General features: G+C 42.4%; 1 protein-coding gene across 1 annotated transcript; it reads left to right on the top strand.

Annotated features, from left to right (window-relative positions):
• The first annotated feature begins 3,540 nt into the window (after nt 1–3,540).
• Nucleotides 3,541–14,190, top strand: LOC147615920 (uncharacterized). The gene is made up of 5 exons (XM_086778555.1): nt 3,541–3,880; nt 11,494–11,632; nt 11,770–11,996; nt 12,563–12,820; nt 13,669–14,190. The coding sequence occupies exons 1-5, from the start codon at nt 3,833–3,835 to the stop codon at nt 13,981–13,983; spliced, it is 987 nt and encodes a 328-aa protein (XP_086634681.1). The 5' UTR covers nt 3,541–3,832; the 3' UTR covers nt 13,984–14,190.
• Nucleotides 14,191–20,604: the final 6,414 nt, after the last annotated feature.

Genomic DNA, 20,604 nt, shown 5'->3' on the forward strand with positions numbered 1-20,604 from the left:
AATAACCCGCATCAATCTAATGTCAGCACAAGAAAATGTACTTCAACATTAAATAACCCTCAAAAATATTAAATTCTCAAGAAAAAGAATTATCATGATTTTTTTCTAATTTTTCCTAATTTTATAGGGCCTGAAAATATGATAATTTTGAATTCCACCAAACCTATCTTATGGCATTCCAATCCTATATTTTTTCATAAAATTTTTAGCAATTAATTTTGCCAAAATACAATTGATATTTTAAAAAATACCAATTTCTAGGATTTTTAAAAATAATTTCTAGAATATTCCTAATTTCTCTTGAGAATCCCATCATTCACGAAATTTCCAATTCCGCTCAACAATTCTCAAATTCAATGAAAATTTATAATTTTAATGGATTTTTTAATTTTATGGGTCAAAAAATATATTTTTAAAGGAATTTGAATGGTCACGGATGCCCGAATGGACACACCACATGCCAAACACCAACCCCACATTTTTTAGGAATTTAAAATAACCTTTGTCTAGTTTTTCACTAATTTTTAAGAATTTTTTAAAATTTTTAATTTACCCCGAACGCATTTATAATACAAATGGTCAAAAAATTTCGGTTAACACTAGGCCCAAGAGGTCCAATACTACCATCAATGTGTGTGGCCATGGTTTGTTGTCTCAAAAAATCCTTCAAAGGTCACCACTTGAAGAACATTGCCCACAAGTCCATATCTTACACACTTCTTACTCTCTTTGGTCCATGTAGTACTGGACTTTCCTTTTGCTGCACTTATACATAAATTTTTTCTTATGTTGTGCTGGTGGGCAGAGGGGCCTTATGCTTCTTTTCCTTTGCCTTTGTCTTGAGGCTACCCCTATACAATAGTCTTTGCTTGTGTGGTTATAGAAAAGGGGCCTTATGATTCTTTTCCCTTGCCTTTGTCTTGAGGTTGTGTTCGCGAGGATGGGGTTCTCTCCATGTCAATATCGGATTTTTTGCTATCATAATCAAATCAATTCCATGTAATTTGAGCTTATTCCTCTAACCCTTTGATCCAAGAGTCTTCTTTAGCAGTGTCTTGAGTTTCCTTATTTACCCGAGCCTTCTTTGCTATTGGAGTGACTACTTCTTCTTTTTTTCTTCCTTGTGCTATATGTGTGGAGGTCTACCCCTATAAGGGCCTTCCCATTGGTGTAGGTAATGGTTAAAGTGCTTCTAGGCCTTGAATAGGCATGCCCCCAAGTATTACCCTCCCAAGGTCAATCGCTTCTCCAATTCCCTATATATACTAATTCTGCAAAGTTTTGTATTGCAGCGTCTGCATCTTGCTCCTTATAAGCCTAGTAGAGTTTAAGAAGTTTGCCTATATCCCACCTCTATAAAGTGGTTGGGATTGTAAAATGAGAAGTATGTACATATTGCTTTTGCTGGGGTGATGAGATAAGGGAGCTGGGCATTAGTCCAATGAGGTTTTGCCATGTTGGTGGGGTTGAATAATGTTGTCCTTTCCACCTCTATGGCATTGTGTTTTATCCATGCATGGCTTACCTTGGGTAACCTTATTGCATTCTGTGTACTACTTCCATTATTAGCCTCAAAATAACCCACTGTCCACCTTGACCTTAGATTGGGTCCACATGAAATGGTTTGATTGTAAGATGCCATTGCCTGGAAACATCTAAGGAAACCATTCCCCATGGTGCTAGTCTAAAAAAGATAAGCAAGCTTACTTTCTACTGTAGGAGCCTACTAGTATTTGCGTCTTCAAGGATAAGTCTGTGGTAGTTTGGGGGATGGCACCATTGCATAATATGCTTTCTCTTTATTACCATCCTTTACATGAAACTTTAGTATGTAGCCATTCACCCTTTCTAGCTCTTCTGCTATGAAATACCCCACTCTAAGGTAGGGGATATCTAGGGGGATCCATTCATTGGGTGTGGCAACCTATTTTTTGGAGGGCGTGTGGGTCCATGCACCCCTAGTGACTATTATCTTGACATGTTTTGCACACTAAGGCAACCTACATTGCAAGCGGCCCTCTTGGCTTGGTGATGTTTGCAAGAGGCTTCTAGCCTTGGCTTGTAGAGCCCTATGACAAATTTTTGGCAGAGGTTCCCCTATGGGGCTTACCCCTTCACAAATCTGCAACAAGTGAACAAAGGCAACTTGCAACCCAAACTTTCATAGGCACACTCTCAACCACAACAGTAGGACGGCAAGTTGCTTGGCACAATTGATTGATTAAAGATGAAAATCGTAATAAGGAAGTGCAAAAAAGTCATAATTAAGCATTCGAATCAAATGGAAACGATTTGGACAGAGCTCTGTGAGTACCTTAGTTGGGATCATTAGTGTAAATAACTTCTAACTAGGTCTACAACTCCTTTTACAAGAATCCAAGTGAAATCAACCATGTGGAAAATGCTCGAGTCAGTAATCTGAAGTGGATGATCCAAACTGTATAATCGAGATTAGACGATCTTGATGTGTGCAATTTGGATTTGAACGATTTGAACATTGGCGACAATCAAGACTAGATGATTTGAATTGTACAATCGGAATAGTTAGCCTAGCATCCACGATGTCTTCTAGATGATTTGAATTGTACAATCGGAATAGTTAGCCTAGCATCCACGATGTCTTCATGTGCTTTGTGAAGTAGCAAGTGGCAAACCAAGCCTTCATTTGGGAAGAAGAAGAAGAAGAAGGCAATAGCCAGGAAGGCAACAAGGTGGAGGATATGTGATTTCTTGCTTAGAGACATTTACCAAACAGATGCTTCTCTAGTTGTCTATCCTTGGGACATGCAATAGTGGTATAAGCTCTTTTATAGAGTGAAGGTTTCTTGTATCTTAGTGCTTTTTTGCATCAACCCCATGTTAGCTTAGAATTTTTCATGGTTAATGACCGTATTTCCTAAGAGCAGTGGCCACATATGTTTTCAAGTGCTTAATGTAGCCCTCTTCCTCTACTTAGCTACTACAAGACGATGTTAATGATTTGTGGTTTCTTTGTCAAAATATTTGGAGGAGGTAGTAAAGAACTATACAGTGATGATTGGTAACTGCACTCGGTAGGTCTAATTAGTGCATAGCCTAATCTCAATCAAACAAAGTTTTTTTTATGTTTTACATGGTAATCGTTGTGGATCTTGAGCCATTTTAGATCTGATTGTGTGCAATGAGTGTACCAACTTGGTAAAGCATTGTGGCTTTGATTCACTGTTCTGGTGTGTACCTTTATCTTCCAAGCATGTGGCTAGCATCATGTTAGATGCTAGCAGAGATGGGTAAACTTTTTTTGTTACAAATAATTTTTGTTACTTTTTTTGTTACAAATAATTTTTGTTATGAGTATGTGTGCATTTTTTGACATTTAAAATTTTTATTTTCTACTTTTTTAAAGGTATTTGCTAGAGGAAGATTTATTTGCTAAAGGAAGATATATCTATGGTCAAAGTTGTGGATATAGGATTTGAAAGTTATGGCATCACCATTCCTTGGATAGAGTGCACTTTTACATTGTAGAACGTGCGCAACTTCTAAAGAGACCTCTTGCTCACATATATATTGTCACGTGTGTGAAGTAAAACACATATGTATTGTCACGTGTGTGGAGAGAGGGAAATTTAGTTGATTAGCACAACTCTCACATATATAGTCTCGTGTGTGGAGTAAAACACACATTGTCACGTGTGTGGAGAGAGAGGGAGATTTACTTAATTACCACACCCTAGTTCCTTACATTTGCAAACGTTGGCTCTCTTCGCTCTTCAAGGGCTGTTCGTTCACCAGGAAAGCTATCTTCCTTGTCAACAACAAATACAGAAGGTTTTCGGCTCCGCGCGCAACCATGGTTACCTGCAAAGCCGTCCGCGTTCATGAACTGGGTGGCCCTGAGGTAAACCATTTCCCACAGTCTTTTGCACAATGATTTCATCAAGTCTATGGGGATGCCAAATGATCTGACGTATGTATGTGCGCGCCTGTGTATGTGTGCACGTACACGTGTGCATGGGGCGTGTGTATGTATACATATGTATGTCCCTCAATACCCTCATAACTCGATGGTATGGAGGGGTAAGCATTTCTGGCACTTTTGCATCTGCAACTGGGTTATTGATGCTAGATGAGCTACATGTGCTGTGTACTTGCTATGTATGTGCATGTGCTTGTGTATATGCATATGTGTTGTTCCTTGAGTTTTTGCCCTCAATTGAATTTTCAGTGAACTAGGGTTTATGTGTGAATGGTGTATATCCATGTTCCTCAAAGGAAATTGGATGAGTACGTGCCTAGGGCCTCGTATGTAAACCCGTATCTCGTGATGACAATCTATCCAAACTGTTCTTTTGCATGTGTAGACTGAATTGATGAGTACAAGTGATCAACGATCATGCTTGGACAACATTGTATCAACTAAGAAACAGTAGTTGTTATGTAAAAGGCTAATTAGAGAGCAAAGATGGGTTTTGGAACTTTTGAAAGAAAGAAAGGAAGAGGAGGGGGTGCGTGAAAGAAAGAGCATCATAGGTTGTAGGCCCAAAGCACAAATTGTAGAAGGTTGGAAACAATTGATTATTGCTGAAAATGAGCACGAGGGAAGCCCGTAAGTGCTTACAAGCATAAGAGACTGTTGCTACAGCTAATAACCTCCGAGCAGATATGCAAGAATGAGATGAAAAGTGAGAGGAAGGGTGAGAACCCTTATGTATCCCTCCAGAGAGTTGGTTAGCCAACTGTAGCAGGCCGACAGTTGTCCAGTAGCATAAAATGCTATAAAATGTCTAAAAAATGGTAGCAAATGCCTAAATAATATCTGCTAAATATGCCAATGTAGGGTCTTATAAAATGACAAGTACAAGTATGAAAAAGGTGATGTAGACCCTCTAGAGATGATATTGTGAGGGCAAGTCTAGGAATCTTTCGGAACTCTTAAATATACCATCATTCCTTCAGAGAACTCTCTGGGTGAACGATGTCTATTAGAATAAAATCTGTCTTTGTCTTGAGCACTTCTAATAGATTCCTTCACAACTTGTAACATTTCTTGCATATCTTGCAAAAAATTACGTGCTGCATCATGCTGAAGTCTTAAAATCCTACGGTAACAGGTGATCTAGGTTGAAAACCATACATAAGCATAAAAGGACTAAAACCTGTACTCGTATGCTTAGTACCATTATATGCAAATTCTAACATAGGAAGATAATCCTCTCCCGAACTCTGGCTTTTGGAGACATATGCTCGAAGCATATCCTCCAAAATTTGATTAACTCTTTAAGTCTGGCCATCAGATTGAGGATGATCTTAGGAACTCAAATTCAAAGTTGTTTCCAACTTCTCAAAAACAAGCCTCCAAAAGTCACTTGTAAACTCAGAGTCCCTATCACTGACTATGTCTTGCGGTAACCCGTACAGTCTAAACAATTGCTCGATAAACTGCCTTGCTAATTGCGTAGCTGTAATGGTCTTCCGTGTCGGTAAAAATCTAGCCATTTTTGTCAAGCGATCCACCACAACCCAAATAGAATCGTGGCCTTGATGTGTTCTTGACAATCCAATAATAAAATCCATGGAAATACTCTCATTTATTACCCGAGATTTGTAAAGGATGCAACATCCCAGCCTGTCTAAAGCGTTCAGCTTTATTTGCTTGATACTTGAGGACATAATCTTCTACATACCCTTTCATCTTTGGCTAATAAAAAGTGTGTTTCACTAAAGCTAATGTCCTGTGTACCCCGGGGTGTCTAGCAGAAGGGACGTCGTGACACTCCTTAAGAATCTTGGACCTAATGCCCGAGATCTGTGGTACATAAATTTTGTCATTACGGAATAGTAAACCATTCCGAATCATCCACTGGTCTCCTGCAACCTGAATGGTAGGCTGCTCAGTCACTGAGTCTTGGTCAATCAATGAGCTTCCGTCTTGGATCTTCTGCCAATATGGGCCAAAATAACTATCAGTCCGGCAAAGTCCTCTCAATGACTGAAATAAGTCACTAGAAATCTCGGTGAACGGCAAAGTATTCACCTCTCTAATTCGACTAAGCGCATCTGCGACACTATTCATGGACCCCTTTCGATAACGAATCTCAAAATCAAAATCTTGCATTAACTCAGCCCATCGAGCTTTCCTTCCTCTCAAATCATCTGCATCAGACACATACTTGATGGACTGATGATCAGTCAATACCACAAACTTGGAGCCATATAAATAATGTCTCCAAACCTTGAGAAAGAAAGAAAGATTTTATTAACGTCTTCCAAAAGACCGAACTCGGCCTATGAGACAAATCAGTGGACTTGTGTGGAGTATCCTCTGTCATCCCAACAAAATGACAAAGTACTGAACTAATCTATTGTGGGGGATAGAGATCCTAGAACCACAAGTTTATTTTGGCGCGCATTGTTTGACAATATGGGTACAAAGCTGAACTTCTCATCAGCTTACCATCCACAGACAGATGGGCAAAGTGAAATAGCAAATTCAGCCGTCCTTGACTTGCTGAAATCTTATGTATCCGACCGCAAATCGGATTGGGAGAAGTATTTACCACTTGTGGAGTTTGCCTACAACAATACGGTACATACTTCTACGGGCAAGGCGCCCTTTGAGATTATCTATGGCAAGGTGGTACTACCACCCATCCTTCGTACAAAGGATGAAATTTTTGCAGCAGATGAGTATGTCAGAGACTTGGATACTGCATTTGCACAGGTACGGACAGCCATAGAGAGGTCTCAAACCAAGATTAAAAAGGCAGCTGATAAGCATAGAAGGGATGTACAATTCAAACAAGGTGATTGGGTCTTGCTGAAATTTGAAAAGGCACGCCTTCGGAAGAGGCCAGGAAAAGAGGGAAAGTATCCTAAACTTTCCAACAGGTACTATGGACCTTTTCAGATCTTGGAGAAGATCAATGATGTTGCATTTCGGCTTGTACTCCCAGATCATTGGAACATGCATAATGCTTTTCATGTGAGCCTATTGAGGCCTTATCTGGGACCGACACCGTTTGAGCCGGTTTTGGAAGACCCACCCGAGGTGGATGAGCTGGAAGAGATTCTTCAACCTGAACAGATTGTTTTTCACAAGGAACGAAAGCTTGCGGGAGGCAAACTTGTTCGTAGGTACCTTGTGAAGTTCAAGAATTATTCAGCTTTGGATGCGAAATGGATGAATGAGGCCTACGTCGAGGATTACCCAGATCTTTTGAAGGCCTATCTGGAGGCTTTTCAGTTGCGGTCAACTGAAAAGAAGGCCTATCTGGAGGCTTTTCAGTTGCGGTCAACTGATTAGAAGCCGGGGGGATGTCACAAATCCCTATATTCTAGGGACATGCGGATGCGTGTCAGGCCTAGAAACATGCGGATGCATGTATGTATTATACCTGGGCATGTGTATGGATCATATGAGTGGATGCATATGAGTCCAAGGACATGGCAGGACATTTGTGGACTTTCGGGCGGTGCCCGTGTGGATTCCGGCCATGCACACATGGTGTGTTATGATGGCAGGCGGAATATTTTCAAGTACAAGAATGATGATAGGTGGTTCTCCAAGTTTACATGTGCACAATGCATAAATGATGCATGCCATAACTTTATTTTACTTTGTGTGACATTGTCTTGCTGCCTGGACAATGCTTGTTATTTTGGCCTGTGAAGTCCGAGGGACCGGGGACGCCCGGGCACCTTGTGGACACGTGTGTGCACTCCTGTTTGGGCCTAAAATTGTGGGCTTATGGGTTTTGCAGGTGGTAAGTGCGTCCACACTCAATTTACAGCTTATTTCATTTACTACTAAAGTTTATTGATTTGCAGGTCCACACTCATTAATAAGTGGCCGGACAACTTATAATGCGTTCGCATTTGGTTGGACCAAAATTAATGAAGTCCGGACAGCTTATGGCCATTTCCCATTTGGTTGGACCTAAACTTATACAAACAGGACAAATGGAGCACTATGGGCTGGACACCTACCTGGACACCTTATGGGGACACTTGTCAGCCTGTATGTGCACCCACCAAGCCCCATAGGTGGCACTGGAGAAAGGCGCCTCCTTCAAGAGGCCGTTTTATTCATAACTCAACACATTGGAGAGCTGATTGAAGCTTTGGGAGTTGCTACAGGGCTGGTTGCTTGCTTCCCGGACTCACACAAGCTTGGATATCGATCCCCACACTCTTCTAAAGGGCTGGTTGGTAAATTTCAGACCTGTGTTTTCTGGTTATTGCGAGTTTTGGGCTGGTTACAGGTGTCCAAAGTCAACTTGGACAATACAGGACAGCTCTAGGGACCTCCACAGGGCTGTAGGACCCTTTACAGGTGGATTTCTCGCGATGGAAAGTTGCTGTTTTGGACTGGTTATTGCATAAAACAGGCCGGACAGCAATGGAATATGTGAGCATGGATGTGTCTCAAGGATTCCTGGTGTAACAGGTGTTTAGGGCAAGCATTGGGAACACTTGCTCGCGGAGAACACAGGTTTCTGGATCAGTTTCTCGCGTGGAAACAGGGCCTAAAGATCCATTTACATCCTGTGCAGGGCGGAGTACCTGTGAGGATTGTGATACTCTTGTGCAGGGCGGATGTACCTGTGAAGAGGCTTGTGCAGGGCGGATGTACCTGTGTGTAGGGCGGATGTACCTACAGATTCTCTTGTTTGAGATGTATTCATACATGATGTATTTGGAAGAATCAGGTGCAGGCTGGTGGTGAATCCCCAGGCACCCATAATCTTGTACTTTGCAGACTCTTTTGGTAATAAAACCTAAAGGGGGGGGTCAGCCTATCATCGGCCCCTTTATGTGGTGTACTGTCATTTTCAGCTTTGTGGTTGTAATGCTCAATTGTTAAGTGCTCAGAATCTTGTTCACATTTATACGATTCCAATTCACGCTTCCGCCTCCCGTTACAGTCGGCCAGCTGATAAACAGGCAGCCAGCATCATATTCCCACGACTGAGTAAATTCAGCAATAAATGCTGAATTAAATCCCCAAAAATGCTGGAAAAATCCCATAATGTCTGCGCATCTCTTCCTGGCTGGTTGGACATCAAGCGCCTGCTTCTGAAGGGCTGGACACATCTTTTGTCCACAATCCCAGGGCTGGGCAGCCTGTATGGGCTGCCCATACATGCCCTACAGCCATATAAAGGCTGTAATCTCCTGGAGATTGCTTGATCTGTGCCCTAGGGCTGTCCTACAGCCCCTCCATGGCTGGTGGGTTCAGCCTGGGCCTTCCTGGCCCTCATGGGGGTGGTTCTACACCATTCCCGTGCCCACACTCAGATCCGGGGTAGCCCTATGGGCTGGCCCCTTGTCCTAAACCTAATCTACTCAGTGATCTGGCATCCGGTACCAAACCAGATACACAGAACCACTGACATCATTCTAGAGGGAGACTCACAGCACGGACTGGCACTGTTTCATGTGCAGGACAGTGCACACCTGACCTTGGACTCATGTGGACCTCGGACGACTGAGATGGATCCCTGGCTGATTCGTCCCGGACTGGGCTCACATGGGACCAGTTCACCATCCCAGGTCCTGCACCTTCTGTACAGAAATGTCTACGTGGCATCCAAGTGCGGGATGCACGTGACACTTATGGGCTTGTACACACTATAAGGGTGGGCATAATGCCTTTACCCCAACATATCCCTAGCCCAGCTTGCCAATCAGCCTGCCTAGCTCCAAGCTTCCCCAAGCCTCGAAGCTAGTCTTGTGTGCGTGTAGCACACGATAGATACACTCTTTGCACATAACACCATGTGACAAGGTGAGACCCTTCATTGGTGTCCTTTCAATGATTAAAGACTAATCAAGAGTAATTAGAGAGATTGACATTTGGCACATGGCTTGCTCATCGGAATGCATGCAACTGGGATCCCGGGCACTTGGATCTACGTATTGGCCACAAAACGGGCACAAAAACTAGGATTCCGGACACTAGGATCCACACATGGGCCTCAATACGGGTGGTCCTTGTAAAATGGCACGAGATTGCAAAGGACCATTTGGGTGGTCAAATGGCGACACAGAGGGCAGAGGGCCACTTAGAGAATATTTTTACCCAAAAAATGACTAGAAAGCTGTAGAAGTGAGCTGTGTGCCTAAGCAAAAGGGGTGGTTTTCGGCTAGCGCTCAGCTCTCTAGGGGTTTTCAGCCTGTAGATGCATTTTGAGGCAGCACACAGCTTCCAAACAGCGCGTCTTGGCCGTGTGCTTGGCTGTGTGTTGGTCTCAAGGCAGAGAGAGGGAGGGCTAAAGCTGACTGTATGGCTGATTGCAGACCATACGTGGGAGCTGATTGGGCTTGTGGGAGGCTCCCATCGTCAGGATGCACAGCTGTCATCTAGTTGGTCATGATTTGGGCGAAGATCGCCATTGATTTGAAGATCTCTGCCTCGTACTCAGGCTACATGTGTATGTGCTACCTGAGAAAAAGCAGAACTACGAAGACAAGGTGCTCCTAGTCCCCAAGTTAGGTTAGCGGGGAGAGATATTAGAGCATCTTGTGTAGTTTGTGTAGATGCTCCTCAGTCTAGGCCACGAGATTGTTCACAAAAGAGTTGCATAGAGTTTTGGCATCAACATCGAGCTGTTGCTTTTGGTTCTGTTTATAAAAAATCTGGGATTCCGTGTGATAAGTTTCACCCAGTACCTACAGAGCTTTGTAAGCAATTCTACCTTTTGGATTAAAGAAAGGGGGGACTGCCCCATCTTTTGGACCATAGTGTGGAGTACAAAGCGCACGGCACACTTACATAGAACTCGAATATGCATCCATGCTCCTTTTGCAATGTTAGTAGCTTTCTGATAAATGATGATCTTCTGGGTCAACCCTATTACAGTGGCACTTCAGTTGGGAACAACAATTTAGTACCAACAACAATTTAAGGTACTAAATTGTTTTTTTTTTCTATATTTCTTGCGTTGACTTTGGAGCAATGAGATGAGGCTTTTTCTCTCATTTCCAGCTTCATGCTAGAGCAGTTATCGAACTGGTGGTTGGAATTGATGGCCAGCATCAACTGCAAGGTGGAGCAAGTTTTGCACCGATTTCAGCTCCAACTGGCACTTTAGGCACTGCCACAAGCAACCAAGAGCATTATTTGGACCACGCTGAAGACTTGAGCAATGGCTAGATTTTCCATCAAGGAGGTTCCAGACTATGCTTGACCATTTTGGACCTTCAGCATACAGGGTGTTACGCTGGTACCATGTGAAAGAAATCACTGTTCACTCGATGGCCGTCTTTCCTCCCCTTTGACAGGGTTCACATCAGGGCCTTTTGATGTGAGCCTATCTAGCCGGAGCTCATAGTCAGGTTCATTTGCTGTGAATTGTGCTTAATAAACTTGAGTATGCACGTGCATGACGGCATTCCAACTGAGCAGTCTGGAAGATGGTTTCAGTGTGAGTTTCTTGTTTTTAAGTTTTATGCTTTAAAGAATGTTTGAATCTAGATACGTTTTGTCATTTGTTTTTTGATTGATGGTAGGTGCTCAAATTCGAGGATATGGAGGTTGGCGAGCCTGGAGAGGGGGAAGTTCGTGTGAAGCACAGTGCAATTGGTGTAAACTTTATCGATGTATATTTTCGCACAGGGCTTCGTAAGGCTGAACTTCCCTTCACACTTGGTATGTGAAAAGCTAGTTCTATTTCACACATGGTTCCATATAGCGGTCTCATTGCTGCAAACAAATAGCATTTTCATTTTATGTGTATGCAATCGAAGAGTAGAGAGAAACAAGTTAAATTACATTATCATGCTCAGGAATGGAGGCAGCTGGAGTGGTTACTGCAGTCGGGCCTGGACTGACAGGTAGAAAAGTCGGTGATAGGGTTGCGTACGCCGGTAGGCCAATGGGGTCTTACACAGAGGAACAAATTCTTGCAGCAAGCAGTGTTGTACCTGTACCTCCATCTGTTGATTTTGTCACTGCTGCTGCTATCATGTTGAAAGGCATGACTGCTCAATTGCTACTACGTCGATGCTTCCAGGCAAGCTCCTTGAACATATCTGTTTTTTCCAATGACTAGAATTCTGGTCTTGGCATGCATACATGAATGTTTTTTCATTCTGCGGCCCCCACACAACCCACTCACCTGGTGAACACAGACTACCTTTCCATCTGCTTGCACACTTGCACTGGCCTATCTCAATTCTCTGCACGTATCTCTGCTGTGTGCAAACGTTTGCAAAATCTAGTGGCCCCCCCTCCCCCCCCCCCCCCCCCAACACACACACACACACACACACACACACACACACACACCCCAATGTGTATCTGACTGCTTGCAAACGTGCACAGGCCTACCTCGATTCTCTGCAGCAAGCTCACACATGCACACTCTGCTAATTCGTACAGTAGTGTCTTAAGAGTAACACAGCTTTAGTGTCAATCAAGATTTAGCTAGTATAGGCTAGGCTTCTATAAGATTTGAGCTCTGAAGGACAGGCAATGTAGTTAAAGCCAAACATGAGGTCCGAGTATGGTTTTCAAGACTTTTGAAGTGGTGTCCTAACACATGTAGAACCTTTTCAGCTTAGAACTTGGATTTTGCAGGTGCAGCCAGGTCACACAATGCTCGTGCACGCTGCTGCAGGTGGAGTGGGTTCTCTTCTTTGTCAATGGGGACGTGCCCTCGGTGCAATTGTCATTGGTACTGTGTCCACCAAAGAAAAGGCAACCCAAGCACTTGAAGATGGCTGCCACCACACCATCCTGTACAAAGATGAAAACTTTGTGGATCGTGTGAAAGAGATAACTAATGGAGAGGGTGTGCAGGTTGTTTATGATTCGGTTGGAAAGGATACGTTTCAGGTTAGCATAAGCTGCTCTCAAATGTTTCTTCCCTTGTCCTATGTGCACACTGCATACATACATATGTGCACCATGTGTACATCCATCCATACATACATGCATGCATCCAGCATACATTCATACATACAAATGAAACTATGCCCTAATCAAAATAAGCTCTTGAAAAATAGATGCAATGGCCCCCTTAAAACAACAATATTTATGTGTATGGATGTATGTATGTCTATGCCTTTTTGTTGTAATAATTCTTTCTATTTGTTATGATCCCTTAGTGCTAGGCTTCGTTATGGCTGAGTCTGCCTTGCATCTCCAGAGCTTTGACAGAAACTCAGCACAGACCTTTGTATGAATGTATGCTCGTGTGTGTGCGTGTGCGTGCGCGCGCCCGTGGGGGGGGGGTGTGTGTGGGAGCATATATTGATACCAAGTTCTACACCCACTATTGGGCACTGATGGTGTTAGTGGGGATGCCATAGTATCTAGTCCATACTATGCATGATGAAGTTGATGGTTTATTGTCTTGTGGATGTCTACCATGAGGTTATAAATTGCACTTTCTTATAAGGTGAATTTGGGCATGCTCCTGGATTCATCTAGGTATATGTATGTATGTCTATGTGCAATGTACATGTGTGGACAAGTCTGTAGGTAGGCATAGAGGCATGATGGTAGGCAGGGAGATAGGTGGTTGAGGTAGATAGGTATGGATGTCTGTAGGCATGCGTGCATGCATGCGGCATGGATGCAGGCATGCATGCATACACATGTATGAGAAACATGCCTTGAGTTATTCCTGTGAGAACCTTATTTTACTCAGTTTTTAAATGTGTACTCTACTATTTTCTCAGGGATCATTAGATTGCCTTGCTTATCGTGGGTATATGGTGAGCTTCGGGCAATCATCCGGCATTCCCGACCCAGTACCCGTGTCTGCTCTTCAGCCGAAGTCCTTATTCCTAACAAGGCCATCCATGATGCACTATATAGCAACTCGAGATGAACTGCTTGCAACTGCTGGAGAGGTTTTGGAAAATGTGGCCGCTGGAGTACTGAAAGTTCGTGTGAACCACAAATATCCTCTCTCTCAAGCTGCACAGGCCCATATTGACCTTGAAGCAAGGAAGACCACCGGTTGTTCCATACTGATTCCAGATTCTGTATAGTCCTGGTTTGATCTGCATGAAACTTTCTGAAGCACGTTCTAGCACATGATGGCATGGCATTCATAGAATCAAATTGCTACGATGATTCACTGTATGCAGATGTGCCTTAACAATCTTGACTTTTATATGGCTTTCTATCACCCTGTAATAAGTGCTGGACTTAAGATCTGCTTGCTTTGTTGAATAAATGTAGAGTTGTAATTGTAAGTTCACAGGGCATGCTTAATAAGGATAGTGGGGGAGTGCTCTATGTTTACAATCCATTCTTTTTGTGTTATGCTTAAATTGGTGCCAAGAACATGTATGGCATCCTTTTGAAAGCACTAACCTTGTTTTAAACATCCAAGTAGCAACGTACAAGTTGCATTGGCTAGCCTCACACCAGTTTGTCTATTTATTGAATTTACTGGAAACATCCAAGTAGCAACGTACAAGTTGCATTGGCTAGCCTCACGCCAGTTTGTCTATTTATTGAATTTACTGGAGCTTTTCTATGGTGTATCCCTTTGCCGCATTAGCCATGCTGATTTCTTTTTAAATCTTTGTCTTTTGTAGGAGAAGAAGATATGATTCTTCTTCTTATACAAAAGGAGCCATGTCTATTCTTCTTGTTCTTATGCATGTCAAGGAGTAGAATTTCAAGGAGTCAAGATGCTGCTTCTTCACAATCCCTAAAGCTATTGCATTGTTATACCACAATCAATGGAAGGATGAGGGCTTTGTGGACTCTTTGAACATAGAAGGTACAAAGTCATGCAAAACAAGAATTATCATCAAAATAACAAGCTTTTGATTAGTAGGTACTCTATTCCCGAATCCATTACAGTACAGATTCCTTGACTAGCTTTTGTCATGTTGAAACTCCATAAAAGCTATCTAATCCAAGACTCTTCGAGTGGAGGGCAGTTCTAATAGTTTTGCATCCCACATAGAGATTGACATCCGGATAGCCTCATGGAACATACAGGGTTTGCGGGGGTCTGTGCTTTCTGAGGCAAGGCGTCCTTAGAGGAGAGCTCCATAGAACTAAAGTTGGGGGATCCGTCGACATTCTTTTTCTCTAGGAGCACCGTCTTTTTGAGGGGCGTACCCTCTTTTTGAGGGGTGTACATGTCGTTGTGGGAAGATTTTACAAGGTAGGAGTCACACCTTTTGGTCTCCATCTTTTGGTCCCTACGAGACGTAAGGGGGAGCTTGTATTTTTGTCAATGAGCAGCTCTTGTTAGTCATTGGGTGAGCTTAGTGGGTTACCATTAGGATTGGAGAGGACTTTGTGGGCTTCTTCAATGTTTTTGCCCCGAACGTCACAGCAAGTAGAGTCACCTTTTGGAGTAGAGTTTGCTAGTCCCTTCCTCGGGGTGACTTTTGGTGCATGGGTGGAGACTTTAACATGATTGAGTTAGACTCAGAGGAGGCATGTCTACAGTCTTAGGAGTACTCTGCTTGAGAAGAGTTGATCCTAGCACTCAGGGGACATGACCCTTAGCACGTGCCAGAGTTTGGGCGTAGCCTCGGGAGCTTGTGTTTCTTGCGGTCTGATACGAAGAGCACTAGCCCTAACCTCTCTCGACTTGATAGATTCTGTGTGGATGAGTGGACTTGTGATCGCAGGAGCATGATTGGTATCTTGGCAGGCACCACTTTCTCTGAACACGCACTGGTTATTTTGTCCTTGGAGGACCCTTGGGGCAAGATATGCATGGGAGCACTAGGATTTTGGACAACCTCATTAAGGACCTTGAGATTTGCAGCAGGATAGAGCAGATATGAGAGGGATTGGATTTTATCTCAGGTTTTGCGGCGTGCACCTTGGATGCATGAGATCAATAGCTTTTTGCAGGAGGCAGCACAGAGTAGATTGGAGGGATTTTGTGAGCCGGAGAGGAGCATTTGGAGGGTCTTGTTTCTCTCCAGCGTCCGCAAGAGAGTTCCTATGATAGTCTGTGGATTGAGAGTCAGCTTGCTGTCGCTCGTACAGAGATCAGATCCATCAAGGAGAGGAGGGTGGAGTATAGATACCATTCTAGAGCTTTCTTTTCGATCTGGGCCGGAGAGAGAGTCATTGAGGACTTCTTTGAGATTGTAGGCCCTCACAGGCAGAGAGATGGTCTTCGTAGGTTGTGTGGCTAGGATAGAGCTATCATATTTGCCCCACCTCCCCCATGTGAGAGCCATTGCCATGGATTTTTTAGATCTCTCCTCATGGGTGTCGCTTCATCCTCATAGGTGGTAGACACGCGAGAGAGGGTCTAGTGACACACGAGAGGTGGTTTCCCCCGCTCTCCGGACCTTCTTGTTGACTCCCTTCATAGCAGAGGAGATGGTGGAGGCCTTGATGGCCCTTCCTAGGGGAAAATGCCCGGGGGTGGATGGGCTTCCAGTTTCCTTCTTTCTTTGCCACTAGGATCTCATGGAAGGCAGCCTTCAATGAGATTATGACTAGAGGTCCCATGCCAAAGAGCCTAGGGGCCATGTTGGAGAGGCTCTCTAAGGGGTTGATTTACTTGATTCCTACGGAGGGTGGTGACAAATTGGAGATCCGGTAATGGAGACCCATCACCCTCGTTGAGGCTGCCTACAAGATTTTGGCAGCGGGAGATTTCGGCCTTTCCTCCCGACTTGATCCATGACACTCAGACAAGTTTTATTTATGATCCGAGCATTCTGGACATCATCTTCACTTCTTGGGAAGCGAGCAACAGGACCTCATTATGCTACTGGATTTTGAGAGAGCTTATGATAGAGTTGATTGGAGTTTTTTGGAGGGCACGATGTACCGGATGGGGTTCCTAGTGGAGTGGATCCATTGTGTTTCAAGCCTCTACTCAGTCTTTCACAATTAGGTTCTCATTCAGGGAGCCTGAGGTGACATATTTTCCCTTTCTCGCTCAGTTCGGCAGGGTTGTCCTCTGGCACCATACCTCTTCTTATTTGTCGCTAAGACCATGAGCAATTTGCTCTCAGCTCAGGAGATGGGGCTCCATGGATTGTGTCTCCCTATCCGTACTCATCAAGAGGAGCTATACTTCCTTGGTAAGAGGTTTGTATGCAGTTAATGACTTTTCATTGCTCTTTTTTACTTCTCGAGTGTCATGATCACTTAGAAGCTTTACCTAGTTACCATCCACCCTTTTCTAGTGCACACTTGTATACACTAATTAGAACCAATCTTACAGATAACCTCCTTTCAAACACAATTCCCAAATAAGATTGCTCTATTACCTTTTAGTACCTTTGACCCACGAGAATGGTGGGGGCTAAAAATGATGGAGCCCCCCTACTTTTAGTAACCTACTCCCCCTCCCCATTTTATGAAAGCGAGCCCTTACTTTTTTGAACCCCACATTTGTATTAAGGCATCCCATTCCACCTAGTTTCTCCCAAGTACCTTGAGTAACCGGTCATCAACACTAGACCGTGTCTTTTAAAAGTTTGGACATCCTTGAATTTGGATCTAGGCAATATCTTTTTCTTTACACTTCAATAAGTGAAACAATGTCCACATAGACATTTCTTTTGGACATCCTTGAATTTGGATCTAGGCAATATCTTTTTCTTTACACTTCAATAAGTGAAACAATGTCCACATAGACATTTCTTTTTATTGGTAGACCTTTTTCAAGCGACTTATTTGCTTAATAACTTTTATGCATATATAGAAACAATTATAAGGTTTCTTGTACCATGCCTACCATTATGGAATCCACGAGCATAACCACTCGTAATTGTGCCTCTTTAATATGGTTAAATTTTCTTTTCACAAATGAGTATGTCTCATTACTTTCTTTTGCAAGCACATACTCACATCTTTACGATGTGGCCGAATCAGACCTCACTTTATTATGTCACCATGAGAACTTATAGTCTTTCCTCTTTTCCAAGGATATAGACTTTTATTTATAGATAGATAGGCCACTTTTACCAGGCATTAACTATCTTTACCATCCCGAATCGACATTGATAACATGTTTTTGTTCATGACCCAAAGTGGTACTTTTTGATGAGTCATACTTTTAAACGAATCGAAAAAGATTACGTTTGAGGTACCGTGACCATTTATTAAGGTTAAACTTCGTAAATGAAGTTACCTAATAATAGATGTGAATTGTACTCCATTATGAGCCAACTCACATAAATCAAGATCAAACCCTACAGTTATTACCAACCTTTAAGCGCTTGTACAACATATGCACTCAAAGAATTCAACCTTAAAGTTCTTGTATTCGCAATACATATACATCAACATTTAACTTTAGAAAACCTTTTGAACTCAATGAAAAATCAATGATCAAAGGAATATTTCCTTAAGTAACAAACTTCTTCAGAAAGGTAACAACTCATTTGAATATGTTCGTATTGAGCACATGACACATAGCTTTTGATATTGAAGTGTGTTAGTAACTTTTAACAACAAACACAAACTATGTTCACTCAATAGGCTAGCCACATAACATTGTGAAAAATCCTTGACCATAAATTTCCAAAGGAATATGATCGACACAATAGGATCTTATGATACAAATTCACAAATCAACTTATTTGATGTGAACTCAACATAACGTAACACAAATATATACGTGATATGCATAAAAATAATTAAACTTTAGGGCCAACAACTATGTCCCTTTGCATCCACGTGGAACTAAAACCTACGAGAAAAACCCAATTGCATTGGTTTCTCAACCGTGCAAAAGCTCATTTACTGTGCAAGAAAGAGTACTACACTTTGTTTTGTATTTGTTTTTCGAGACGGGGTCAGAGACGAGCATGCTCATCTCTGAGACTCGAGTAGAGAAACGCTTTTGTCATTAGCTTTGTCGTCTCGGTTGTGAGAACGGTTTCGCTACTTCCTTAAGGCGTGACCTCGGAAAACCCAATAACTCGGCACGATAGCGACCAAGAACTCCCGAAGGAGCCCAGGTACTGTGGGACTTGCCGTTGGGCTCACCCACTAAAAACTCTGCAAACCCGACGGGTTTCCGGAGAGGAATTGCTCTACCCATAATTGGGCGTCGGCTCGAAAGAGACATGTATACTATGACTCAAATGAGTTGCTTGGACATAAACCAAAGACTTGAAAAACAAGTTCTCAACTAAACTCTCCAATAGTTCAAACTTTGTCAAAACAATACATAAAGAGAGTAGGGGGAAATTTCTTGTCCATAACTTTCTAGTCCTTTGTCAGTAGTGCATCCTTAACTCCACAAAAAACATTAACTATTGATTATTACTAGCAAGCACTTCACTAGTAATCAACAAACTTAACTGGTGTTCTTACACCCACTAGTCAACTATATTAAAACATGTGACCAATCATACTTGATGCAAGCATGCAAAAATCAAACATATCTATGCTTCTAATCGCATGCTAAAAGCACATAATATTAAACTTCAATCTCATGCATAGCCCATACATGCATGCTTATGTAGATGCTCACTTGCAAAAACTCAAATGTCCACACGAGGCCAATACCAGAGTAACTAGAGCAAGAAGCTCAAATAATCGAGTGTGAAACAGACTAGACCCATACATCCCAAGCCCATCATACTCAAACACATACGTCTCACGAGTGTAAAATACGTACAAGACCTTCTGCCACGTAATGGTTCTTGGTGATGTACAAAACTTATAAATATTAAGATAACACAAGTCATATGAACAAATTCATTTTATGGCCCCATACACAAGAACTTGTAAACAAAAATGAGCTTCAACCTTTACTCCACGCTCTCAATGAAGCCTTTTGATGTAAAAATATCCTCCCCGATCCCAAGAAGCATATAGCATAAAGGGTGAGGAAAAAAGAATGGTTCAAGAAAAAAAGCATTAAGCTGGAGAGTGTGAGAGTGGGTAAAGCGCACCTATAGTGAATAACGTTGATGAAGAGGCTAAGCGCAAGCTCAAGATAAGAACACCAGCTCAAACCTTATTAATTATTGATATGGATTGAACTTTCTACCATACACTTAAATGACAATCGCAGGTTACTGATAAGCTTAGATAGTCATCGTGCTTTAACTGATGCCAAGTGTCTTCTGAAATCAAGCAATCATAGCTCCGATTTTTGCTTTATGCTCATCCATGCCATAGAACCATTTCCTCGCTTTATCAAAGATCCTTATGCTTGACAAAGAGCATCTTCAAGTCCCAACAAAGATTTCTTATGATCATGCAAAGTATAAAACTTGCAAACATCTTTTTATACATCTTCAATCTCATCGAAATCTTTGTGGAACACCTTGCATACACTCAACATCTTGCATGCAAGCACTAATCACATTCGTGCTTTTGCTTCTTCTTTTTTGTTAGCCAAAAACACCAAATATTTTCTCTTCTAAATTTAAGCACTGCTAATGTTTTTGCTTGCTCTAACCAAGCCAAAAAAAAATTGATGCTTTCTTTCTTTTAAGAAAAACGATATGCTTTTCCTATGGGCGTCGACGACTGGCCACCATAAAAAATCATAACAATGCTGGGCACAAGGATCACACAAGCGTGCAAAAATGATTGCGAACAATCGGCTGCCCACGAAAGTGAAAACACCAATTGCTTTTTTGTGTTAAAATAAATCACCTTTATTAAAATTTATTAACCATTGATATGAATTGAACTTTCTACCA

The sequence above is a fragment of the Cibotium barometz genome, chromosome 39, assembly GCF_041138505.1.
Source record: "Cibotium barometz isolate CiBa-2024 chromosome 39, ASM4113850v1, whole genome shotgun sequence".
Classification (NCBI taxonomy): Eukaryota; Viridiplantae; Streptophyta; class Polypodiopsida; order Cyatheales; family Cibotiaceae; genus Cibotium; species Cibotium barometz.